The sequence below is a fragment of the Schistocerca piceifrons genome, chromosome 4 (genome assembly GCF_021461385.2).
Source record: "Schistocerca piceifrons isolate TAMUIC-IGC-003096 chromosome 4, iqSchPice1.1, whole genome shotgun sequence".
Taxonomy (NCBI): Eukaryota; Metazoa; Arthropoda; class Insecta; order Orthoptera; family Acrididae; genus Schistocerca; species Schistocerca piceifrons.
This window is the reverse complement of record NC_060141.1, coordinates 35,261,066-35,288,760: the sequence shown is the minus strand read 5'-3', so window position 1 is coordinate 35,288,760 and position 27,695 is coordinate 35,261,066. Positions and strand designations below refer to the sequence as shown.

At 41.6% G+C, this 27,695-nt stretch overlaps 1 protein-coding gene across 1 annotated transcript in view; it reads left to right on the top strand.

Annotated features, from left to right (window-relative positions):
- LOC124795573 overlaps nucleotides 1-27,695 on the top strand; it is a gene marked incomplete at its 3' end in the record, with an annotated part of 358,941 nt that overhangs the window by 267,733 nt on the left and 63,513 nt on the right. The window contains exons 23-24 of the mRNA XM_047259645.1: nucleotides 7,908-8,060; nucleotides 17,476-19,860. Of these exons, the coding sequence (XP_047115601.1) occupies nucleotides 7,908-8,060; nucleotides 17,476-19,860 (2,538 nt within the window). The remainder of the gene's footprint in view (nucleotides 1-7,907; nucleotides 8,061-17,475; nucleotides 19,861-27,695) is intronic.

The following is a 27,695-nucleotide window of genomic DNA, read 5'->3' as shown; positions in this document are numbered from 1 at the left end:
ACTATTCATAGACAGCATTACCAGAGAAATTACTCTCGAGAAACAGCTATCACTTAACAACTTCAATAAACGTGAGCCTGTGTGACTTGTTCTCTCTCAGTCACTGAACATTTTATAATGGAGAAGTATCTTGAAACTGATCGGTTTATGCCTAACAATATTTTAGATGCAGTGGGTCTGTGGCCATGATAAATTTCGTGAACAGTTGCATTATCCTCAACATTTCAACTATGTTGTATCTCGCATTTGGTATGCACTGGAGCCACTTGAGACTGGGTATACAACGGAAAGTAAACAGTAGAAATTGAAACTTCCTGGCAGATTAAAACTGAGTGCCCGACCGAGATTCGAACTCGGGATCTTTGCCTTTCACGGGCAAGTGCTCTACCATCTGAGCTACCGAAGCACGACTCACGCCTGGTACTCACAGCTTTACTTCTGCTAGTACCTCGTCTCCTACCTTCCAAACTTTACAGAAGCTCTCCTGCGAACCTTGCGGAAGTAGCACTCCTGAAAGAAAGGATATAGCAGAGACATGGCTTAGCCACAGCCTGGGGGATGTTTCCAGAATGAGATTTTCACACAGTTTTAATCTGCCAGGAAGTTTCATACCAGCGCACACTCCGCTGCAGAGTGAAAATCTCATTCTGGAAGTATAAACTGAATTTATGGTTTAATCCCAGCAATAATAGCTAATTAGGCATTTTGATACCATTCAAGAAAATTATCATTAACACAACGTTTATAATACCTTTAGACTATGGAAAGGTCTTTACAAAAGTTTAATGTTCACCCAGAGCAGATATAAACGCACATTATTAACATTTGCACTTGAATTAGCCACTGCTATTTTAAATTCTATTCGCTCTCCATAAAGAAAATTATATTGTTCCATTTCGCACAATACCAGTCACAAAATACAAACTTCGTGCCCATATCTGCATCAGCATTTCTGCATTGTGACTTGTATTTGTTCACTCCATGAGTCGTCCCTGTGTGTTCCCTGACTGTCTGAAACCTCGCTGTTTGGCAACACGCAGATACTACCACAATCATTTACAGCCATATATGAATTTATCTTCAGCCCAGATAGGCAAGGGCAAGATTCGATACATCATACTGATATCGGTATCTGTACCCATACTGCATGAATTATCTTCTGCTCACGAAGATACTACTAAACTGAGACATAGTGTGACCATGTCCAAGACACACAACGTCCTTCGTGTTCGCAGTAAGTTTTTCATTAGTTAATGGAATCCGATTCTTGAGACTCATTACCACCATGTGGTTTTTTCTTCTACAACAAAGTTTCAGCCTGTAAGTGCCGTTCACGCTCGCAATCTACGGGCCATTTTTTTCTCAATCTACTATGTCGTTATACTAGCCTACCATTTGCGTGCCACTTTAAATAGAATATGCTTTCAGTTGTTAAAAACCTCTGGCTAACTTTTCCATTTGTCTGATAATTTAATGTCCTGCAATCTGTTATTGCACAACGTTGAAATACAATTTAGCGATGCAGAAGATGCTAATCCAGTGTTAGAGCATAATAAAAAATGTGGTTTGTACCAGCTTCCTAATTTCTCAGTTTTAAGTGTATGGTTTTATACTACTTGTTCAATGCAGTTACTTTGACTTTTAATAATACCATCTAAATAGTGAATACATTTGACGATACATTCCATGACTTACTCTGGGTTTTAAACTGAAGCTTTTCTTCAATGTTAATTACTGTACAGAAATTTCACATTAGATGGATATATTCATTTACACTTTACAATTATTAAGTTTACTGTTGATGAATGAGCTTCCCATGTAATTAAAGTTTCACTTACCTGTGATTATCTTGGTCAGTTGCCAAGACAGCTATTGAGAATCCCAATACCGACCTTTGAGCACTGCCAAGATAGGCACAGAATGTTGGGTTAAAGCTGAAACCATCCAAAGCGAAGCGGTACTGATTGGTCACTACATGCCCATTAGCCCGAAATATTAGGAATTCCTTTCACCATGGCACAAATACCAACTCCTCTCCCTCAGAAAAGAGTCCAGGAGTAACAATACATGAAAATCTAGATTGGACGGAGCACGTAACTGCAATGTGCCAGACGGCATCAGCATATCTCCACGCCCTAAAAAGATATAAAGAGCTCTTCCTGCTTGACCTAAAAAACAAACTTCTGCAAGTATTAATGCTTCCAATTATTAATTACAGTGATGTTATCCTGGAAGGACTTACTTTCTCTAAAAAGATGACGACTCCTGTGTTCAATATCTCTGTGAAGTTCGACTCTTTGTTCGTATCTCACCATCATTTTCACGGCTATCCTTGCTGTGTGTGGACAGGCGCAGAGATTTCTATACACTCTGTCGCCTCTGTTGTCTTATCATCGTACTCTGCCCCTCATATCTCTTCTCGACCTTAAATCTCTTGTCTGAACAGCATGATAGAAACACCAGTTCACATCAGTGCAGAATCCTTTCTGGCCCACTTCATCGCTCGACTTTCTCTAAGTCCCCTTCAGTGGCAAGAACACGACTCTGGAATAACCTCCCTCATTGTTTTAGAGAACTTAATAACGTTCGTAGTTTCAAAAGACAGTTTATGACACAGCTACTGAAGCAACAATAATGACTACCATTGTTCCTGTACACACTCGTTCCCCTTTACATCCTTCTTTCCAGTCAGATCTTCCTGATTTCCCAAATTTCTCAGCTTATACAGTCTCCTTAAATTTCCGTTACCCAGAACTCGCTGTATTGGAAAACTCTATTTTGTACACTACATTATTTATGTTTGCCACTACCTTTATTATTATTGTTATTATTGTCGTTAATAATAGTAATAATAATAGTAATAATAATAATATTAATATCATTATTACGGGCAGCAGCAGTAGTAGAAGCACTGCCAGTATTTGCTTTATTGGCTTTTTTTTATTTATTTACACATCAAGTTCCTGAAGGACCAAATTGAGGAGCAAATCTCCAAGGTCATGGAACATGTCAGTACATGAAATTCCAACATAAAAGTAATAACAGATAAAAATAAATGATTATGAACCCGAGAAAAGTCAGTCCATAAGTTTAAGTAAACGCCATCAACAATACAACAAGAATCAGCTTAATTTTCCAAGGAACTCCTCGACAGAATAAAAGGAGTGACCCATGAGGAAACTCTTTAGTTTCGATTTGAAAGCGCGTGAATGACGCCTAAGATTTTTGAATTCGAGCGGTAGCTTATTGAAAATGGATGCAGCAATATACTGCACACCTTTCTGCACAAGAGTTAAGGAAGTCCAATCCAAATGCAGGTTCGATTTCTGCCGAGTATTAACTTAGTGAAAGCTGCTTATCTTTGGGAATAAGCTATCATTGTTAACCAGCAATGACGGCAAGGAAAATATATATTGAGAGGCCAGTGTCAAAATACCCAGCCTCGTGAACAGGTGTCGACAAGAGGTTCGTGAACTTACACCACTTATTGCACGAACCGCCCGTTTTTGAGCCAAAAATATCCTTTTAGAATGGGAAGAGTTATCCCAAAATATAATACCATACGACATAAGCGAATGAAAATAAGCAAGGAAGACTAATTTTCGGTTCGAATGATCACTCACTTGAGATACCGTTCGAATAGTAAAAATGGCAGCGTTAAGATCCTGAATGTGGGCTTTCCACGACAGCTTACTATCTATCTGAACACCTAGAAATTTGAAATGTTGCTTCACTAATCACACGCCCATTCTGTGAAATTAAAACGTTAGGTTTTGTTGAATTGTGTATTAGAAACTGTAAAATCTGAGGCTTACTGTGATTGAGCATTAGTTTATTTTCTACAAGCCATGAACTTTCGTCATGAACTGCACTATTTAGAACCGAGCCAATGTTGCACGTAACGCCCTATACTGCCAAGCTAGTGTCATCAACAAACAGAAATATTTTAGAGTTACCCATAATACTAGAGGGCATATCATTTGTATACAAAAGAAACAGGAGTGGCCCCAGCACTGATTCCTGAGGCACCTCCCACTTGACTGTACCCCACTCAGACCCCACATCACAGCCATTCTCAGTATTCCGAATAATGATCTTTTGCTGTTTGTTGCTAAAGTAAGAGGTGAACCAATTGTGAGCTACTCCCTATCTTCCACAACGGTCCAACTTCAGGAGTAATATATTGTGATCAACACAATCAAATGCCTTAGTTAAATCAAAAAATATGTCTAGCGTTCGAAACCTTTTATTTAACGCATCCAGTACCTCACAGAGAAAAGAGAATATAGCATTTTCAGCTGCTAAATGACTTCTAAAGCCGAACTGTACATTTGAGAGCAAATCGTGTGATATAAAATGATCATTTGTCCTTAAATGCACAGCCTTTTCAATAACTTTAGCAAACACTGATGACATAGAAATAGGCCTAAAATTATCTACGTTATCCCTTTCTCCCTTTTTGTAAAGCAGCTTTACTACAGAGTACCTTAATCGTTCAGGAAACTGAGCATTCCAAAAGGAAAAATTACAAATATGGCTAAATACAGGGCTAACATGTGCAGCACAGTACTTTAATATTCTGCTACGCACTTCATCATAACCATGATAGCCCTTAGTCTTCAGTGATTTAATTGCTGACTAAATCTCCCTCTTGTCTGTATCACAGAGAAGTATTTCAGACATCAATCTCAGAAAAGCATTTGCCAAGCAAGTTATATGACTCCGTGTAGAAACTAAATTTTTATTTTATTCACCAGCAATGCTGAGAAAAGGATTGTGAAATACTGTACATATATCTGATTTATCCATAACAGAAGTATCTTTACTGTGAACTGACTTTATGTCATCGACCTTGTGCTGCTGACCAGACGCTTCCTTCACAACTGATTATATGGTTTTAATTCTATTTGCATACCACATACTCTTTGCCTACCTAATAACATTTTTAAGCATCTTACAATACTGTTTGTAATGGGCTACTGTAGCTTGATTGTGACTTCTTCTAACATTCTGATATAATTCTCACTTTGTTCTGCAAGACATCTTTATCCCATTAGTCAGCCACCTGTGCTGCCTATTACCGCTAGTACCACATTTAAAACATTCTAATGGAAAGCCACACTCAAAGAGCATGAGAAATGTGTTAAGGAAAGCATTGTATTTATCATCCATGTTATCAGGACCATAAACATCCTGCCACTCTTGTTCCTTGACAAGGTTTAAGATACTCTCTATCTTTGAATGGAGTTCATTGCGCGATTTGAAAGTTCATGGTAATAATATAATCATGCTCTACATCTGCAGTGAAGATGGGATTTCGGAATTTAGTGAGCAGCCCTTCCCTTTAGCGCGCCGTCTATCTGCAAGTGAGTCCCACTTCAAACTTTCAATGAGATTTGTAACGCTCTCGCTGTGGCTAAATGTACCAGTCACGAATCTTGCCGCTTTTTTTTGGACCTTCTCAATCTCTTGAATCAGATCCAACTGGTAAGGGTCCCATACATACGAACAATACTCTAACACTTACGTATTGTAAGCTATTTCCTTTGTTGAAGGACTGCATCGCTTCAGGATTCTACCAATAAACCGCAATCTAGAGATTGCCTTATGCGTTACTTGTGTAATCAGATAATTCCATTTGAGATCATTTCGAATAGTCACGCCCAGATACTTGACGGATGTTACCGCTTCCAAAGACTGGGAATTTATTTTGTACTCGTACATTAATGAGGATTTTCGCTTTGTTATACGCAGTAGGTTACACTTACTAATATTAAGAGATAATTGCCAATCATTACACCACACATTTGTTTTCTGCAAATCCTCATTGATTTGTTCACAACGTTCGTGGGATACTACTTTCCTGTAGAATACAGCATAATCGGCAAACAGTCTAATGTCGCTGTCAATACCATCAACCAGATCGTTTATGTAATTCGTAAAAAGCAGCGGACCTATTACGTTGCCCAGGGCACACCTCAAGTTACACTTGTTTCTGTTGAAGTCATTCCGTTCAGAACGACATGGTCCTCCCTGTCCGTTAGAAAACTTTCTATCCAACAGCATATATCATCGGCTAGACAGTAAGCGCGTACTTTTTGGAGCAAGCGACAGTGCGGAACTGAGTCTAACGCCTTTCGAAAGTCGAGAAATATGGCATCCACCTGGGAGCCGGTGTCTAGAGCCTGTTGCATATCATGCACAAAGAGGGCCAGCTGTGTCTCACATGACCGCTGTTACTTAAATCCGCGCTGGTTTCAGCAGATGAGCTTCTCAGAGTCTAGAAAGGTCATTATGCCTGAACAAAAAATATGTTCCATGATTCAACAACAAATCGATGTCAGTGAAATTGGCCGGTAATTGTGTGCGATGGTTTTAGCATTACGGTCGATGTACACTACTGGCCATTATAATTGCTACACCACGACAGGAAGAAGATGCTCTGATATGCAAATGATTAGCTTTTCAGAGCATTCACACAAGGTTGGCGTGGGTGGAGATACCTACAACGTGCTGACATGAAGAAAGTTTCCAACCGATTTCTCATACACAAACAGCAGCCGACCGGCGTTGCCTGGTGAAACGTTGTTGTGATGCCTTATGTAAGGAGGAGAAAAGCGTACCATCACGTTTTCGACTTTAATGAAGGTAGGACTGTAGCCTATCGCGATTGCGGTTTATCGTATCGCGACATTGCTGCTCGCGTTGGTCGAGATCCAATGACTTAGCAGAATATGGAATCGGTGGGTTCAGGAGGGTAATATATAATGCCATGCTGGATCCTAACTGCCTCGTATCACTAGCAGTCGAGATGAGAGGCATCTTATCTGCATGGCTGTAACAGATCTTGCAGCCACGTCTCGATGCCTGAGTCAACAGATGGGAACGTTTACAAGACAACAACCATCTTCACGAACAGTTAGACGACGTTTGCAGCACATGGACCATCAGTTCGGAGACCATGGCTGCGCTTACCCTTGACGCTGCATCACAGACAGGAGCGCCTGTGATGGTGTACTCAACAACGAACCGGGGTGCACGAATGGGAAAACATTACTTTTTCGGATGAATCCAGGTTCTGTCACAGCATCATGATGGCCGCATCCGTGTTTGGTGACATCGCGGTGAATGGGCATTGGAAGTGTGTATTCGTCATCGCCATACTGGCGTATCACCCAGCGTGATGGTATGGGGTGCCATTGGTTACAAGTCTCGGTCACCTCTTGTTCGCATTGACGGCAGGTTGAACGGTGGACGTTACATTTCAGATGTGTTACGCCCCTTGGCTCTACCCTTCATTCGATTTCTGCGAAACCCTACTTTTCAGCAGGATAATGCACGACCGCATGTTGCAGGTCCTGTACGAGTCTCTGAATACAGAAAATGTTCGAGTGCTGCCCTGGCCAGCACATTCTCCAGAGCTCTCACCAATTGAAAACGTCTGGTCAATGCTGGCCAAGCAACTGGCTTGTCACAATACGTCAGTCACTACACTTGATGAACTGTGATATCGTGTTGAAGCTGCATGGGCAGCTGTACCTGTACATGCCATCCAAGCTCTGTTTTACTCATTGCCCAGGCGTATCAAGGCCGTTATTATGGCCAGAGGTGGTTGTTCTGGGTACTGATTTCTGAGGATCTCTGCACCCAAATTGTGTGAAAGTGTAATCACATGTCAGTTTTATATATTTGTCCAATGAATACTCATTTATCATATGCATTTCTTCTTGGTGTAGCAATTTTAATGGCCATTAATGTATATGATGCCTGAGTGAAGTGCCACGAGGAGAGTGTGACGTGGAGGTGGGTGCCGACAGGTGGCCCTGGAGGCGGAGGGGGACAGCAGTGGCGGCGGCGGCGGCGGCGCGGAGAAGCAGGTGCTGCAGGCGCTGGCGCGGCCTGCGGAGGTGGTGCAGCGCGGCATCACGCTGGTCGAGCAGCAGGTGATCCTGGAGGCGATGGGCGAGCCGCTGTCGCCCTCCGCCTGCGTCTCCGTACTCGCCAAACTCGCCGAGCCGCTCACCGAGCTCCACAGGGGCGTCGCGCTCGTCCAGCAGCAGGTGGGTGGGTTGGTTGGTTTGTGGGACTGAAGGGACCAGACTGCTGGCAGGTGGGGCACCCAACTCGGCTCCAGTTTGCTGAGCGCGACAGCTCGTGGCGAGTGTTACCACGACACGAATCCTCCGCACCAACAGCTTCTGTCCAACTCCTGACGCTTTCTGCTAAAGCGGTAATCGTTTGTTACATGTCAGCACAGGGTACAAAATATAAGGGGCCTTCAATGGGACAATGGAGTGTTTACATTCAGAAACAATCACCACACATGTTAAGACATTTATCCCACTGGCAGATGAGCCAATCAATGCCTGTTTCGTAGAATGCAGTGTAATCTATCCCCTACTTTTTTGTGGCTATTGACCACAACGTGCAAAGTCTTTTCTGAGATTTGAGAGGAGTAATAGTACAATAAACTTTTTAGTCTACTTATCTTTTCTTGCAGAGTTATCTGGAGTTCTTCTTATCTAGGGGTCTGATTCTAGAAATTTTGACATTTTAGGTGCTCGTGGTTCAACTGATCTAAATAATTTTGAAGATTGTCATTGCAGAATACTTGCTTTTACGTTAATTTATTTTGTCAGATTTTAGTATATCATACAGTCTTTTGAATTTTCACAGTAACAAATCCGAAATTACGAGTACATTGTCCACCCAAAAACATCACCTCGCAGGCATGCTTATTACTAACTCACTCTGCAGTAATAACATTATTCCAAAGTGTTTACAAATGTTCTTGACAAATGAATTTCTATTAGTTTCTATCATTATTTCACAAATGAATCCAGAAATAAACATAGTAAACGTTACTAGATTGTGTAATTAATCATAGAAATTTTAAGCATGCCAAATAATTTGCAATTTCAAATGATTCTAAAAAAGATAATTTTAACTGTACATTCAGAACTAGTATTTATCGACTATAATATCCAAAATAATAATTCCTGTTCCTTAATTTTAGTTTGAAATATAACATGTTGTTGTTGTGGTCTTCAGTCCAGAGACTGGTTTGATGCAGCTCTCCATGCTACTCTTTACTGTGCAAGCTTCTTCATCTCCCAGTACCTACTGCAACCTACATCCTTCTGAATCTGTTTAGTGTATTCATCTCTTGGTCTCCCTCTACGATTTTTACCCTCCACGCTTCCCTCCAATACTAAATTGGTGATCCCTCGATGTCTCCGAATATGTCCTACCAACCGATCCCTTCTTCTAATCAAGTTGTGCCACAAACTCCTGTTCTCTCCAGTTCTATTCAGTGCCTCCTCATTAGTTATGTGATACGTAATATAACATATTGTATATAAAATTATATGAAATGTTTCAGAAAAACAGCTGAGATTATATTGACTTGTGCAAAATTCGAAAAATGTTGTTGATATCGACTACTACTGTTGAGGGAAAGTAATGGTAGATGAGAATGTCCCGTTACAGCACTCACCTGCTGACAGATCCACATCCAGATCCACTTTATTTGAATTGGGAAAGATAATTGGTCAGTTTTTTTCACGTTATACAAGTATTAATCAATGAATGCATCTGCAACCAATTGCTCTCTTCTTTTCATATATCGGCTGCGAAATGTCCAGGCATCTTCTCAGCAACCCCTAACGTTTACGTCCTCATCCTTGGAACTTCATAGATCATGAAACACACTGTGAAAACATGAAACATTGTTTTTCAGCCTTAAGAAATAGGTAGAAATACAGAACAAAATAAATAAAAGTTATTAATTAGTTTTGCACAAATGGATCAGCTTCAAACTTGGAAAGTACATTAAAACCTATGTTTTATTGCATTAAATTAAAATAATCTGCCAAGAACGTGTAATAAATTGAACAGAGTATTGAAGGCTTTCATTATTTGTATGTGTTCATCAACGGATCTCCTACAGGTTTTGGTAGCTGGTCGCCATTAATACACAAAATTAAATATTCAAAATCTTGCAAATGATCTGCACTCTGTAACTTCTAGGCATTTCTTAAAAGTTAACTAAGGGTTCACAATGCCTTTACTCACTGAATACAGGTTTCGGTAGCTGGTCAGCATTAATACACAAAATTAAATATTCAAAATGTTGTGAAGGATCTGCACTCTGTAAGTTCTAGGCATTTCTGAAAAGTTAACTAAGGGTTCACAATGCCTTTACTCACTGCAGAAATTATGGTCCAACTATCCATCTAATATCGTGACTAATCGATGTATTCACGAATACAGTACAAGAAGGAGAAAAGATCGACAGTACATCCTAGTGAGACCAACTTTGGCAGATAGCAATGTGCAATATTGTTAAGCTCTTTGACAATATACCAGAAAAAATAAACTGTTTTAGAACCATAAATTAAAGTTTTTCCCCATGCTCACTCCTTCTAAAACACTAATGAATTTTCGAATAAAAGTAAATAGTCTAGTACGACATTTATTGAGGGAATGATAGATGAAATACGCTCCTAATTAAACTCAACTGAACAAAGAGTAGACATTTAGGGACGACGATTTCATGGCAGATGACAGAATCCACAATGACCCCTTCATTCATTTGAGTTCTGTGTTAGCGATGAGACACGGTTCTGAGAAAATTTCTCAGTATTTGCTTTACAGAATACGAAATATCTCATGACTGGGGACCTAGAATTGCTTGCTGCCGTATTACATGTTATTAATTGTACATAAGATGAACATATGGGCAAAAATGAACTACACTCTCACATATTCAGACACTTTACATTATACTTTACAGTATTTAAAATTCGATGTATTTCATTTAGCATTCAGTTAACTTCTTTTAATTAACCTTTTGTTAATGTGATCTGTTTTATAGTGGCAGCTTTAACTTCGTGTGTCACAACGTCCCATAACTTTTTTAATTAAGTCTTGTTGGTTAGATTCGTGAATACGCCAATACGAGAGATGGTCATAAATTTTTTATTATGATCTGAAAAAAAAATTGTTTGTTTGTTTACAAGTACATGTCTACAGTCTTGAAATATCGTGTGGTAACTGGATTTCGATAGCAGCAGAAATAATGCACCCTAGTCAGGCCAATCCAGATGACACCTCTAGCTGTCTGAGTACTGAGCCAGATACAGCTCCAACACTGCCGCTGCTGCTGCCGAAAGCAGTTCAACCGAAGGGCTGAGCCGTTTTGCTTTGACTCTTCTACCAGCACGTTTCGGTCACGTGCTGGGAAATTTCGATGTATACCAGTGCTGTAGGTATGATGCACGAATTGCGGTGGCAATCATTTAAAACAACAAGGACGTTTTTCCTTGCAGCGGGATCTTCTCATGAAATTTCAGTCACCAACTTTTTCCTCAGAGTATGAAATTATTTTGCTGGCACCCAACTACATGGAGAGAAATGATCATTATAATACAATAGAGAAATCAGAGCTTCCACGAGATATTTAAATATTCGTTTTTCCCGCGTGCTGTTCGAGAGCGGAACGGTTGAGATTAGATTAGATAAGTTTTCGTTCCATAGACCCATAAAATAAGATGATTCTCGTGGGTGTGGAACATGTCGGAAAATATAACATAAAAACATAAAACATTTCAATACAACATTTACTACCTTCATCATTTTTCAGGAGATTATCGAAACTGGAATAGCTAATATCTACAGAATTAATATGCTGTCAGAATGAAACATTGTTATGCATTTATCATAAACAAAATACCTAATCTTGACTGTTGTAACCAGATGCTGTCAAAACTGAACTCTAATAGACATTTTTACTTAAGTTGGCTTAACAGTCTCTGTTAAGATACTCATCTATAAAGTAGAAGGAGTTGCCTATCAAAAAGTCTTTCAAACTCTGTTTAAACCGTGCGTTATCTGAAACCAAGTTTTAATGGTTGCTGGTAATTTATTGAAAATGTGTGTTCTTGAATATTGGACCCCTTTTTGGACCAGTCAAGTGATTTTAGGTCTCTATGTAGATGGTCCTTATTCCTAGTATTGCTACTGTGTATTGATCTATTTGTTTGAAATAGAGATATATTACTTGCAGCAAATTTCATTGAGGAATAAATATACTGAGATGTAGTGGTTAGAATACAAAGTTCCTTGAACATGTTTATACATGATGTTCTTGAATTTACACCACAAGTGATTCTTATCACTTGCTTTTGCACCCTAAAAACATTTGCTTGGTTTGATGAGTTGCCCCAGAATATGATCCCATATGACATAATAGAATGAAAGTAAGTAAAGTATGAAAGTTTTTTTTATATCTCCTACATCTGACATCATTCTCACTGCAAATACAGACTTGTTTAGGCACTTAAGCAATTCTGTGGTATGCCCTCCCCAACTGAATTTATTATCAAGTTGTAATCCCAGAAATTTAACACTGTCAGCATCTTCAATCTGCATATCTTCATATGTTATACACATGCTGGAAGGAAATCTCTTACAGGTTCTCAACTGCATATAGTGGGACTTCTCAAAGTTTAATGACAATCAATTATCTTTAACCCATTTACTAATCTCAGTGAAAATTTGATTAGCATCTGTTTCCAAATTTGTACTTGACCTGCTACTTATTGCAATGTTTGTATCATTTGCAAACAAAACAAACTTAGCGTCTGGCAATGTAACAGACGAGAGGTCATTAATGGACACAAGAAAAAGCAATCGACCCAAGATGGAACCTTGATGTACACTACACATAATTAATTCTCAGTTAAATGAAGACCAATTGCTTACTGCACAGGTATTTTGCAATGACACCCCTTGTTTCCTGTTAGATGGGTAAGACTCTAATCATTTGACAGCATTGCCAACGACACCATAATATTCTAATTTACTTAAGAGAGTACTGTGGTTCACACAGGCAAAGGCTTTTGACAGATCACAGAAAATTCCAGTAGCCTCTAATTTATTATATAATGAGTTAGTGTACATTCTCACTGTAAGTGCAAATAGCTTTCTCTATATCAGAACCCTGAAGAAATTCAAACTGTGACTTGGACAATATATAATTTTCAGGCAGATGCTTAAGGAGACGCTTGAACACAACCTTTTCAAATATTTTTGAAAAAGCTGGCAAAAGTGAAATTGTTCAGTAGTTTGGTGGTACCTCTTTATCCTCCTCCTTTTACAGAACCCTAACTTCAGCATATTGTAGCCAGTCTGGAAATGTTCCACTGATAAGAGATTGATTACACAAATAACTTAAGAGAGAACTCAACTCCCATGCCCACTCTTTGATTAACTTTGTTGATATGTTTTCATACCCACTGTAATACTTACATTTTAAGGAGATAGGGAGATAGGAGTGTCATTTCTATTTCACTGTAGTTATTTTTAAAGACTGGTCTTAGATACTCCATTGCACTGTTTACCAAACCTGACAACCCCAAGCTGTCAGTAACAGAAATGAAGTACTTGTTTAAGATGTTTGCAACACTACATGCATTTGTTACCAATCTCATTTAATTTTAGAGCTATCTGTTCCTCTTCCTTTTTGGCTCCACCTGTCTGCCTTCACTATATCCCGTACAGTGTTTCCTGATGTAATTCTCTTTTGCTCATAATAAAGCTGCTTCGATTTCTGGATTACTTGCTTCAATATTTTGCAGTATTCTTTGTAATGCATTACAATTCTAACATCAGAGCTGTTCCTAGATCGTAGATACAGTCTCCTTTTTTCCCCACGTGATACCTTTATTCCTTGTGTAATCCACAATTTATTTTTAGAGCACTGTGTGATTTGAGTTGCCTTTAGGGAAAAACATTTTTCAAAAGAGGTAACTTCATTAATGAATGCTTTGTATTTTCCATTTGAGTCAGAAGTGTTGTAAACATCTATCCAGTTCATGTCTTTGAGCAATTTCATGAATTTCTCAATTTTTATCTTATTTATTACCCTCCTGCACTCAGATTAATAGATTTTATTTACCCTGACAAGTTTTAACATTTTACACAAGAAGCTGCGTGTCATGATCATAGAGCCCATTTACTATTGGTTTTGTGATATGACTTTTTTTCCCTAGATTTGTCTACAAAGATATTATCAGTAGCAGTCTCAGAGCATTTACATATCCTAGTTGCAAAGTTCACAGTGGGAACTAAATTGAATGATAGTGTTACTGACTATAATTATTGTTCACTGTCAGAGCTTTGCAATAAATCCTCATTAAAATCACCATAAACCACCATTTCCTTGCTTTTTATCATGAGATGGTACAACAGAGCTTCAACATTTTTTATGAAGAGCTTAAAAATTCCTGAAGGTGATCTGTATATACCTACCATAATAAAGGACATATTATGAAATACTACTTCTGTTGCACAAGTTTCTAAGTACTACTCTGAGCAAAATTGATTAATATCAGTATTCTTGAAATCAAAACAGTTTCTGACAAACGTAGCAACTGCTCCATTCTCCTTATTTTCTCTACAGAAGTAAGAAGCTAACTGTATCCTGTAACATTTAACATACCTATACCAGTGGTCACATGATGTTCAGCCAGGCAGATTATATCAACTCTTTGCTCAACTCTAATTCTTTAACACAGATAAGCAACTCATTAAGCTTACCGCTTAGTCCTCAGATATTCTGATGCAATAAGGGTAACTGATTTTGTGCACTGGCTGAATTGCAACTGGATGAACCTAATTTTCCTGTCAATTTTTTAGTATATCTAGTTTCAATCAGAGGCTGTCCGCATGAATTGTATGCATTGAAATTTACTTTCTGGCTGCCTGTTTAGTCAATGTGAATATCACTTTCAGCCTGTCTCTGAAAATCTTTTGTTTCTGCCCTCCATAGCCTAAAAAAACTGCTGATCTGTCACTTGTAACCATTAGTATTTTACCACTTGTGACAGTGTCCCCTCCTTAAGTTATTTGCTATTAGCCTGGATAGTTTTCCCTTCACTTTCGTCTTGATGTGAAGGCCATGCCTAGTGTAATTCCACCTGTCGATAGAGTTAACAGGAAGCACACTGATATGAGACCCCATACCTGATCCAAGCAGCAGTTCTACCTCTAAATTAACTTTCCTACCAGAAGGTTTTAAATGAGGCTGGCTTTGTCGCCTCAAACAGACACAAGCCCTACACCAGTAAGTCTTGCTGCTGAAGCTATCTTTACCAGATCACTCTCAGTTGAATAATTAGGGTTCCTACCTATGCTGTTGCCTGCCCCACCCACTATTACCACAGTGTATTCCTTGGTGAAGTTTTTGCAAAGTGAACCTATATTCTCTACCACCTGACTCACACTTGCACTAGGTTTAAAAAAACTTGTGACCTGATAACGTGACCCTAGTTCATCCTGAAAAGTTTGCCAACACCTCTACCATGTGAACTACCTAAAAACAAAACTTTCTTCTTGTCTTTTTTGTGACTTCTTGCTTTTTAAACACGTACTGAATGTTTGTTGTGTCCTGTCTACTCCTGCATCCACTTGTGGCTCATCAGTTTCCAACTGTGAGAACCGATCAAACCTGTTTTCCACATTCACAACCACACTGTCTGAGAACGTCATATTCCTTATTTCTTCTATAAGTTGTTGTCACTTCCCAACTCTCTTTTCCCTTCTCCCCCCCTTATCCTTTCCAGATCTTGTTTTGCTTTATCTAGTTCCACCTGAAGGGCAACAATCTTCCCCTCCTGTTCCACTATCTTCCTATCTCTACAGCAAATCCTACACAACCAATGAGACTTGTTTATTTCCCCAATTCCCACGCCGCTTCAGTCATCCTCATGAAAGAAACTACAACAACCCTCACACTACACCCGATAACTAACAATCCTATGGCAAGTCATACACTTCTCAATCATGGTAAACAAATTTTAGCTTTTGACTAAGTTAAAACAAGAATAACTTCGTGGGCTACTGAACCAATATATTAAATTTCATAGAAAGTTCAGGCCTAAAATTCGGATAATAATTCAAAACTTCTGGGGAAACAAAAACGATTTAACATGTATTGTTTACATGACGAATGAAAAAGTAAGCAAAGAACTGAGCCTATGCTATATAAACTTTTCACTTATTTCGGAACTTTTCACTTCGGCTGCTTACTTGAGAACTAAATCGATGGCGTATAAGAATACGCAAACAACATAAACGTTATTGCATTAAAATAATCACATAACTTACAGTATACCGCAATGTAAACAAATCATAGTCCAAAATTCGCGCCTAAAAAATGTTTTCCTTTTCCAGAAAATACGCAACAAATGTAAAATCTTCAATTGGTGGCTTACAATATATATTAATTTGCTTATTTATGATGAAATATTGCCTTAATTAATTGTTATTACTCAATTTAACACTTATATTTACGAGAGCTGTGAATGTACAAATGGTTCAAATGGCTGTGAGCACTATGGGACTCAACTGCTGTGGTCATAAGTCCCCTAGAACTTAGAACTACTTAAACCTAACTAACCTAAGGACAGCACACAACACCCAGCCAACACGAGGCAGAGAAAATCCCTGACCCCGCCGGGAATCGAACCCGGGAACCCGGGCGTGGGAAGCGAGAACGCTACCGCACGACCACGAGATGCGGGCTGTGAATGTACACCAATCTTCAACCAAAGATGCTAGATAAGCATGAAGGTGGTTCGATGAACCCTCTGTCAGGCAGTTAATTGTGATTGCAAATTAGTTATGAACACTTTTTTTTCGAGCTGTCAGTTGCAACCACATGAGTGTCCCAATAATTTTAGTCTGAGTTTTTTATCCAAATAAATATTGATGTCCTCTGCTCTTTGTGTTTGTGTGTGTGTGTGTGTGTGTGTGTGTGTGTGTGTGTGTGTGTGTGTGCAGGTGTTGTGTGACGTTTGCATTTCATTGTGGAAAAACCCAAGGGTCTCGATAATTAATCATTATGTTATGTATGTGCAGTGCGAAATGACGAATTAAAATTTAGGATTTGAACCAGGATCACCTGTTCACTAGGTAGATGGGCTAACCACTACGTCACCCTGGGGCAATGGCTTTGCACAACTGCACAGACTATCCTAGCAGGCCTCCCTCCTCAACCCAAATTCCCTTTCAAGCCTCAGCCCACTTGATATTCTCCTTAAGCCCGAACTGCGTTGCTGAAGCTCTCCAACTGTACTGGAATAGCACCTCAGCATCGAACAAAACGAGGGATCCCACCTGAAACAGAGGCATAGTGTTAGTGCATCTGCCTAGTGAGCAGGAGACTCGGGTTCGAATCTGGTCTTGATACATATTTTAATTCTTTCCTTCAGTCTGCCAATATACGTCATAGATCTCTGAGACTTCAAAAGGTCTCTCGAGTGTAAGCAGATTAACAATATCAATAAAGTTTCAGCACATGATCAATATTTTGTTAAAACTTGTCATAAGCACTGTGTCTCAATAGTTAATAGTAATAAACACACACTCTGTGGTAAGCCAGTGTATGTAGACCACTGCTTCTTTTGGCAGGTTGTGCTCGGAGAGCGAGCAGAGGCCCTATCCCAGAAGCCGGCAGCGGTGGCAGTGCTGGCCCGGCCACTGGAGGAGGTGAGCCGCGGCCTAGCGCAGGCCGAGCTCCAGCACCTGCTGGAGGCTCCAGAGGCGACGCTGTCCAGCGCCAGCGACGTGGTCTCGCTGCTCCAGACGCTCGCAGAGCCGCTGCGCGAGCTGGAGAGGAACGTGGCGCAAGTCCAGCAGCAGGTGGCGCTGGAGGCTAAGGGAGACTCGCTGGCAGACAGGACCTCAGCATCCGTGCTGGAGACGCTGGCCCAACCCTTGCGAGAGGTGCAGCGCGGCATAGCGACGGTGGAGCAGCAGGCGGCGCTGGAGGCCGCCGGACGAGTGTCCGCCGCCGAGGGCCTTTCACTGCTGAAGGAGGTGGCGCAGCCTCTGAGGGAGCTGCAGCTCGCTGTGGCGACGGTGCAGCAGCAGGTCCTGATGGAGGCCAAGGACGTTTCCATCTCAGACGCTACCGACATGTCCGACCTAAAGACTGAGGTGGTGTCGACAGAAGAGCCTCTCAGGCAGGTAGCTTCCAAGCAGCAGGCAGACGTTCTGGAGGCGAGGGACGCGTCACTGTCCGAAAACGAGGGTGTGTCAGCGCTGAAGACGTTAGCAACTCCAGCTGAAGAAAAGAGACTAGCATTGGCAACAACAGAACAGCAGATAGTCATGGAAGGAAAAGAGGTTTCTCTCTCTGGAAAGGAAGACATTTCTGCCCTCAAGGCTCAAGCGACACTCGTCAAAGAAACACACACGGCTGCAGTGGCTGTCGAACAACAGACTGCATTAGAAGCGAAAGGCACCTCACTTTCAGGAACTGCTGACGTCGCCAAGCTAAAGGAGACGGCTAAATCTGCCGAAGAACCTCTGAAAGCCGTTGCCATAGTAGAGGAACACGTTATCTTGGAAGCAAAAGACGAATCTATCTCTGATGGCACAAATGTCTCGCAGATGGAAACCTTGGCTTCTGTGTCCGATGAACCCATCCGCCATGTCGCTGGAGTGCTGCAGCAAACTGCTTTAGAAGCGAGGGACGCATCTATTGCTGAGCAGCTCGGTGCATCAGAGCTGAAAACCGCGGCTGTTTCCACAGAAGAGCAGCCAAAAGGTATAGCAACCACTCGAGAGGAAATAATCTTAGAAGGGAGAGAGCAGTCACTGTCTGATCAGGAGAGTGTTTCACAACTGCGAACAGAGGCGTTGGAATTGTCAGAAGCTCAAAAGGGAATTGCGGTAGCTGAACAGCAAGTGGCACTCGAAGCCAGAGAGAAGTCTCTTTCTGACAGAGAGAGCGTGTCTCGTTTGAAAGAAGTGGCTGCGCCCGGTGTAGAGCTACGGGAAGGCGCCGTCTCGTCTGAGCAGCCAGTGGCTCTAGAGACAGCAGGACACATTACGTCAGAAGCAGAGAGTCTCTCGCAGCTGAAAACAGTGGCGAAGTCTGCTCACGAAGTGCATCACGGAATCGCAACTACAGACGAACCGACTGTGCTCGAGGCTGCCGGCCAAAGTATTTCTGAGGAAAGTGGCATATCTAAGCTTAAAACGGCCGCAAGTCCTACAACAGAAGCTCAGAAAATGTTAGCTACAGCACAGCAAGAGATGGTTCTCGAGGCGAGGGACAAGTCGTTCTCCGAAGCTGGAGGTCTATCTGAGCTGAAAAAGCAAGCTGAATCTGCCCAGGAATCGCTGAAACAGGCTGCTGTAGCTACTCAACACGATGTAATGGAAACCTTTAAAGAGTCGGCAGTGGGGGGAAGAACGGAGGCTGAACCGGAGACCTTCGCAGTGGCCTCTCAAGAGCCGACGAGAGCCACCGCTGTAGCAGAACAGCAGCAAGTCCTGGAACAGAGAGAAGCGTCACTGTCGGAAGGGCCGAGCGTGAGCCAGCTGAAGACGACTGCCGAGTCGCTAAAGGAAGAGCTCAAGGCGGTGGCCGTTGCAGAGCAGCAGGTCGTTCTCGAAGGTAGGGGCACGTCGCTGGCAGATGAGGCCAGCCTGTCGAAGCTCGAGACCCTGGCGATGCCGGCGTCGGAGCTGGCGAAAGAGACGGCAGTTGCGGAACAGCAGGTGGTGCTAGAGGGCGGGGAAGTGGCCATGGCCGAGGAGGCGAGCGCGTCCCAGCTGCAGACGCTGGCTCGTCCAGCGGAGGAGCTGCACCGCGCGCTTGCTGCTGTCGTGCTCCAGACGACGCTGGAGGAGGCCGGAGAGGCAGTCCCTGCGGCGCCGCTGCTGGAGGCTCTGGCACAGCCGCTGCGCGAACTCAGGCAGGGGCTGGCCGTCGTCGAGCAGCAGCTGCCGCTGGAGCAGGCGGTCCACCGGCCGGAACCAACACCATCTGACGCCTTATTTGCGGTAAGTATGCAACTGCCGTTGTCTAGCATATCACTTTGCAGTGGCTAACTGTTATGTTGGTGCATACGTTCATAGCGTTTTTTTTTCTTTTGCACGGTAGTGTTCTGGTTGTTATGTTGTTATTTATCGACTGACATTTTTTTATTTGTTGTCCACTGTTCTTACTTAATTTTACATATTGTCATTTTGTCGTTTGCGATAAAATAGAGAAAATGGAGAAAGAGGGAAAATATGAAATGATGTATAGACCGGCTAGTGAGATAGTTTTTGAATGTAAAAGAAAGAGAACTAACACGGAAATAGGAAGAGCTGATGGTACTCTAGCAGAAGAACCACTGGAGGTTTTGAACAGATGGCAAGAATATATTGAATGTCTGTACAAGGGGGATGAAACGCAAAGCGAAATTAAGGTTGAAGAGGAGCAATATGTGCCGGAAGATGGAAAGGGATTCACCATCTTGGAAGCAGAAAAGGCGCTGAAGGAGATGAAGAATAGGAAGGCATGTGGAATTGATGATTTGCCAGCAGAACTGTTGAAGAGTGTGGGAAACAAGGCAAGGAAAGAAATAGTCTACCTCTGTAACGAGATATATGACAAAGGGGAATGGCCTGAGGACTTCCTTGCAATAGTTATGATACCAGTAGAGAAAAAGAGAAACACTAAAATATGTGAAGAGCGTTGGACCATCAGTCTAATTTCTCATGCACCTAAAGTCTTGCTGAAAGTGTTGAATAGAAGGCTATATGGCAAGCTGGATAGAAGGATTACAGAGGAGCAGTTCGTATTTAGAAGAGGAGATGGAACAAGAGATGCTATTGGTCTGTTAAGAACTATAGGGGAAAGATATATGGAAAAAGGTAGAGAAATCTTTGCTGTTTTTATAGATTTAGAAAAGGCTTTTGACAGAGCTCAGTGGTACAAGCTGATGGATATTTTGAAGAGGGAAGGAGTAGATTGGAAAGAAATCTATGTTTACACTAGAAAGTAAGGATAAGAATTGGAAATGAAATGTCAGAAGGAAGCAGCATTGGATGAGGTGCTAGACAAGGTTGTTGCCTTTCCCCGCTGTTGTTTAATGCATACCTTGAAGAGATTATTGCGAAAGGCTTAGATGGGAAAAGAGGAATATGTATTGGTGGAAAGAGAACAGAATGTATAGGATTTACTGATGACATGGTATTAATGGTAGAAAGTGAGCGGACAGTGAATAACATGCTTAAAGATATGAATGAAGCTTGTGTGGAATATGGGATGCAAATAAACACAGCAAAAACAGAGTATGGTCATCAGTACAAGATGCAGTCTGTCCAATATTAAAATAGGACAATCTACCATTAGTCAAGTAAGTGCATATAAATATCTTGGAAGCACAATAACTGAAGACTTGAGATGTCACCAGGAGGTGAAAATTCGAATTTCAATACCGAAGGAGGCATTCAACAGAAAAAGGAGACTCTTATGTGGCAAATCAGATAAAGGTCTGAGGAAAAGGCTTAGCAAATGTTTTGTCTGGAGTGTGGCACTATATGGGGCAGAAACATGGACGCTGAGACGAGAGGATGAAAAAAGGTTAGAAGCATTTGAGATGCGGATGTGGAGGAGAATGGAGAGAATAATCTGGATGGAAAGACTGAGTAATGAAAGGGTATTGGAAAGGGTTGGTGAGAGAAGAAGTCTGCTGAAGGTTATAAGAGGAAGGAAAAAGATGCTTTGGAAGGAATGGTTTGTGGGAGAAGACTGAGAGGAATAAGGAGATACAAGATGATAGACATCATAAAGAGAAGAGGAAATTATGCAGACCTGAAGAGGCAGATGACCATACAGCCTGGAGAACTACCATGTGAAAACCTGCCTTTTGGCAGAACACTGATGATGATGTAGTTTGGAGATAGCGAAAGGAGCTGTGGACGCTAGGAAATCGAGTGCCAATTGGAGACATTTGGACGTCCGATATAGTCTTCTGTTTCGTTCCGGTAGAGGGGTGACGGTAGCAGAGGGAGGCAGAGAAATTTTCACCTTGTTTGGTGACAATGCCATTGGACAGAGCACGGCAAGAAAATGGTTTTCTCATTTTAAGGAGAATTGTCTTGACATTAGTGACTCTCAGTCTTCAGGAAGACTTTCGTGGTTTAATGAAGATCCTTTGAAGGCATTAATCCACAACGATCCACGTCAGTATATTCGAGAACTGGCAAATGTGATGAACATTCCTCCTTCGTCCGACATATGCATGCAGTGGGGAAGGTCGAGAAATCGGGTGTATTAGAACCACATGCTCTGAGTCAAAATCACAAAATCAGCAGGTGGCCATATATGCATCTCTGCTGGCTCGTCATCAGTTGGCTTATGAGCACGCCGACCATTCCTATTCCGTATCGTTACTGGTGACGAGAAGTGGTGTCTTTATGCTAACGTAAGGAAAAGAAAGGATTTGTGAGTCCAAATAAACCAGGAAATCCCCATACAACTGCACACCCCCAAAGGATAGTGTTATGCATCTTGAAGAATAGCAACGGTGTGGTGTACTATGAATTTCTTCCCTAAGATGCAACCATCACTGCTGACATTTATTGTCAACATTTGCGACGTCTTGCAGAAGCAGACCAACAACAATGACCAGGAAGATGGTGCTACTGCACGATGACACCCGCCCACCTACTGACAGACTGACAGAAAACACTGTAACTCAACTTGCGCCCTCAGATTTTCACCTTCTCCGCTCTCTATCGAACAACTTTCAAGGAACTTCCTTTCCATATGAAAATGCACTCCAAACATGGCTCGGCGAGTTTTTTACGCCTCAGAACCACGTGATTTCTACAGTCGCTGAGTCGAAAAGTTACCCCAGCATTGACTGACTGTTGCAAATAGTGAAGGAGAATATATTATTGATGACTAATGTCTCTGTTGTGCGTATCTGTTGTGTCTATTAAACTTCTCGGAAAACACTGTGAACTTATGCACCAACCTAATGCTTCTGCAGGCAAGGTTACTGATGCATGGCTGTGTGAAAGTGGTGGAAGGAATTCTCACCGCCAGTATTTGGCCAGCAGTGGGAGGAGAGGTGACAGCGGTAATGCCCTGATCACCAGATATTGCACTAATATTCCGGACGAAATTCCATACCTATCCTCAGTATCTCACGAAGTGAGGGCATGTGGCATTGTTGAAGGTGATTCGTCCGTGTTATTCGTGGAGAGCAGGGTATGTGCCGACATTGGCTTTCATCCAGTCCCTGACCTCATCCCGAGACAACACAAACATGTAACCACACTAAACACAACCATTAGAGTCACCTACACTCAACAGACGCACAGCTCTGCTATTTCACAGGTACACACAACCATTACAATCACCTACACCCAACAGATACAGAACTCTCCTATTTCACGAATGAGAAGTATCATTGTATATGAAAAAAGAAAAGAAAGTTACTAATTTGGCAGTTAAACATACTGTGGAAGTCAGAGGCAGTTTCCAGTTGCCAGAGAAGGCCGTTTTGTTGAACCTGGAGATGATGAGCTGGTCTTTATCTAATCTTCCTAGATGAATTACTAGGCGAGCTTTTTTTGTGTCATCAGTCTTCTGACTGGTTTGATGTGACCCACCACGAATCCTTCTCCTGTGCCAACCTTTTCACCTCATAGTAACAACTGCGCCCTACAGCCTCAATTATGTGCTACACATATTCCAAGCTCTGTCTTCCTGCACAGTTTTTACCTTCTACAGCCCTCTCTTGTACTGTTGGAGTTATCCCCTGATTCCTTAACAGACGAGCTGTCATCCTTTCCTTCTTTTTGTCAGTATTTTCCATATGTTCCTTTCCTCACCGGTTCTGTGGAAAACCTCCTCATTTCCTGCGTTATTTGTACACCTAATTTTCAACATTCATCTGTAGCACCACTTCTTAAAGGCTTCAATTGTTTTCCGTTCTGGTTTTCCCACAGTCCATATCCCACTACCATACAATGCTGTGCTCAAACTTACAGTCTCAGAAACTTCTTCCTCAAGTTAAGAACTATGTTTGATACTAGCAGTCTTCTCTGGGGCAGAAATGCCTTTTTCACCAGTGCTAGTCTGCTCTGTATGTCCTTCTCACTTCGTCCGCCATAGGTTATTCTGCTGCCTAGTTAGCATAATTCCCTAACTTCGTCTATTTCGTGATCCGCAATTTTAATGTTAAGTTTCTCCTTGTTCTCATTTCTGCTACTGGTCACTACTCTCGTCTTGCTTCGATTTACTCCCAATCATTATTCTGTACTCATTAGACTATTCACTCCATTCAACACATCCTGCAATTCTTCTTCACTTTCACTCAGGATAGCAATGTCATTAGCGAGCCTTGTCAATGATATCATCTCGCAATGAATTTTAATCCCCCTATTAAACCCTTTTTTTATTTTGCTTCTCCGATATATAGATTGTAAAGTAAGTGAGAAAGTCTTCATCCCTGTTTTACAGCCTCTTTAATCTGTTTGTTCTTGATTTTCCAGTCTAACTGTTTGTTCTTTCTTGTTGTACATATTGTATATTACCCTATTTCCCTGCAGTTTACTCGTATTTTTCTCAGAATTTCGAAGATGTTGCACCATTTTACACTATCGAACGTGTCTCGATTTTTCTTCAGTTTTGCTTCCATTATCCATCAGAACTTCCTTCCTGGTGCATTTACCTTTCCTGAAGCCAAACTTATCATCACAAAACACACCCTCAGTTTTCTTTTCCAACCTGCTCTATATGGACACGAATGCATGAGCTGTCAAGATGATTATGCGATAGTTCTACAATTATTGGTTCATTCTGTCTTCAGAATTGTGTGGATGATGTTTTTCCTGGAGTCTTATGGTATATCGCCAGTCTCATACGTTCTGCTCACCCAACGTGAATAGCCGTTTGTCGGTACTTCCACCAATGATTTTAGAAACTGATGAAATATTTCTATCCCTTTTGCCTTATTTGATCTTTTTTAAATTTTCATTATAATACTGGATCCCTTAGTTCTTCTGTGTTGACTCCCGTTTCTTCTTCTATCACGTCATCAGGCTAATATTCCCTCTCATAGAGGCCGGCAGTGTAATCTTTACGCCTATGCGCTCTCTCCACTGCATTTGACAGTGGATTTCCCGTTGAACTCTTGATGTTACTGCCATTTTTTTTAATTTCACCGAAGTTTAGTTTGATTTTTTTATATGCTGAATACGTCCTTCCGACAATAATTTCTTTTCCGATTTCATCTCATTTTTGATGCAGCCATTTGCTTAGCTTCCTTGCACTTCCTCTTTATATCGTTCCTGACTGAGTTGTATTTCCGTGTTTCTGAATTTTCCTGAAAGTTTTTGTACTTCCTTTTATCATCGATCAACTGCAGTATTTCTCCTATTACCCACGATTTTTCACAGTTACCTTATTTTTACTTACGATTTTCGTTCCAGCTTCTGTGATTGCCCTTTTTAGAGATATCAGTTCTTCTTCAGCTAAGCTGCATAATCCTCATCGGAGTATCTGTAGGCTCAGAGAACTTCAAGTGTATCTCTTCATTCCTTACAACTTCCGTATTCCACTTCTTTGCGCACTGATTCTTCCTGACTACTCTGTTAAACATCAGCCTACTCCTCATCATTACTAGATTGTGATCTGAGTCGATATCTGCTTCTGGGTATACCTTACAATCCAATATCTGATTTCTGAATCTATGCCAGACCATGGTGTAATCTATCTGAGATCTTTCCGTATTCCCACCCTCTCCCGAGTATACCTCCTCTTCTTGTGATACTTGAACAGAGCATTCGGTATTACTAACTGATGTTTATTGCAGAACCCAACTAGTCACTCTCCTCTCTCGTTTCTACTACCAAGCCCATATTCTCCCGTATTCCTTTCTTCTACTCCCCCCCTTACAACGGCATTCCAATCCCCCGTGACTGTTAGATTTTCATATCCCTTTACGTACTGAATTATCCATTCAATATCTTCATATACTTTCTCTTTCTCACGTTGCTCTGCCTACGACGTCAGCATGCAAAACTGAACTATTGTTGTCGTTGTTGGTCTGCTGCCGATTCTGATGAGAACAATCCTGTCACTGAACTATTCACAGTAACTCACTCTCTGTCCTACCTTCCTATTCATAACGAATCCTACTCCCATTATACCATTTTATGCTGCTGATATTCCTATACTCGTTTGACCAGAAATCCTCGTCTTCCTTCCATTTCACTTCATTGACCCCTACGATATGTAGTCTGAGCTTTAGCATTTCCCTTTCCAGATTTTCTAGCTTCCCTTCCACGTTCAAACTTATGACATTCCACGGCCCCACTCGTAGAACGTTGTCCTTTCGTTGGTTATTCAATCTTTTTCTCATGGTCATCTCCCCATTGGCTGTCCTCTCCCAAAGCTCCAAACTTGGTACTAGTCCGGAATCTTTTGCCAATGGAGAGGTCATCATGATAGTTTTTCAATTACAGCCACATGTACTGTGGATACACATTAAGTGTCTTTTACGCATTGATTTTCGTTGCCTTCTGCATCCTCATGCGGTTGATCATTGCTCATTCTTCCTCCTCTAGGGGCAGTTTCCCACGCCACGGGCAAGAGAGTTCGCTGCACCTCTATCCAATCCTCTGGCCTCTTTGGCACGGCAGTTGACAGAATGAGGGTGACTTCTTGTGCTGAAAGTCTTTGGTCGCTGGCTTAAGGGCAAACAATTTTTTCAAAATAGTTAGCATTTTCCAGCACTTGGTGGAAATAAAGTTTTTAAGTTTCTGGCAGGAAGCAGCACCTGTTACGTCTTATTAGCTGTAGCAGGAGCTGGATAATGAAAGTGAGTACATTGTGCTATGGAGCCTGATCCACAGAAAGGTCTGAATGTTAAAACAATGTCGTGAGGTGGTCTGGAACGTATAGGAACCGAAGTAGTGTATCCTCTGGAGTGAAGCTGATTTATTAAGGTGTTCATTTTATGAAGTCTGGAGGTAGCTATCCTTCACAAAGCTACTTTTCAAACACAGAGAGGTGACAAGAATCACATGTGCATTCTGCATTCGTGTGCTCGGGTGGTTCATCCTGTTTCTAGGTGAGTTTAACATTTTAATGAAAGTGCGCATGTTCGGTAGGGAGTGGTCTCATGTCAGATTACGGAGCCAAAAGCTAGTTGGAGGTGTTCAACGAATGACGCAGACTTGGTGAAGTTTAACTGAACCCAATAAATTTCCTTTGGTTCTATGGATATCTGAGCGTGGTGTTTTTGAACGAATTTACCCCTGTTGACTTTAAACAGTATTCCTCTTTTGGTTTCTTGTGAAGATTGTCGGCGGAAATTGCTAGCAGCCATATGGAGGTGGTGTCTGAACAGTTAGTGGTGTGTGTTTACCAGTTCGGTGGTCGAAATGTAGTCTTAATTATTGACTTTGCAGCTGTGAATAGTTTAAATAAGTCACGCTGTGTTGTGAGGATGATGTAGAAGACAAAAAAAGCTGTCCTGTTATGGATATAAACGGCATCCCAAACCATCACTCCTTATTGTTGGGACATATGGTGGGCGATAGTCAGGTTGGTATCCCAACACCTTCCGGGGCGTCTCCAGACACGTCTTCTGCCTGTAAACTCATTGACTGGGGTAGAACTGTCTCCAGTGATGAGTCCCACTTCGAAATGAGCTCTCATGACCAGAGAATATGTGTCTGGGGATGCCCCAGTCAGCAGTGGCGTACCAACCTTATGGTCGCTGGCTGTGTGCTTGACAACCTGGAGTGATGACCTGGGTTGTTATTTCTTTCCATAGGACGACCACTTTCGTCGTCATCTGTGGCACCCTTACTGGTCAACGGTATGT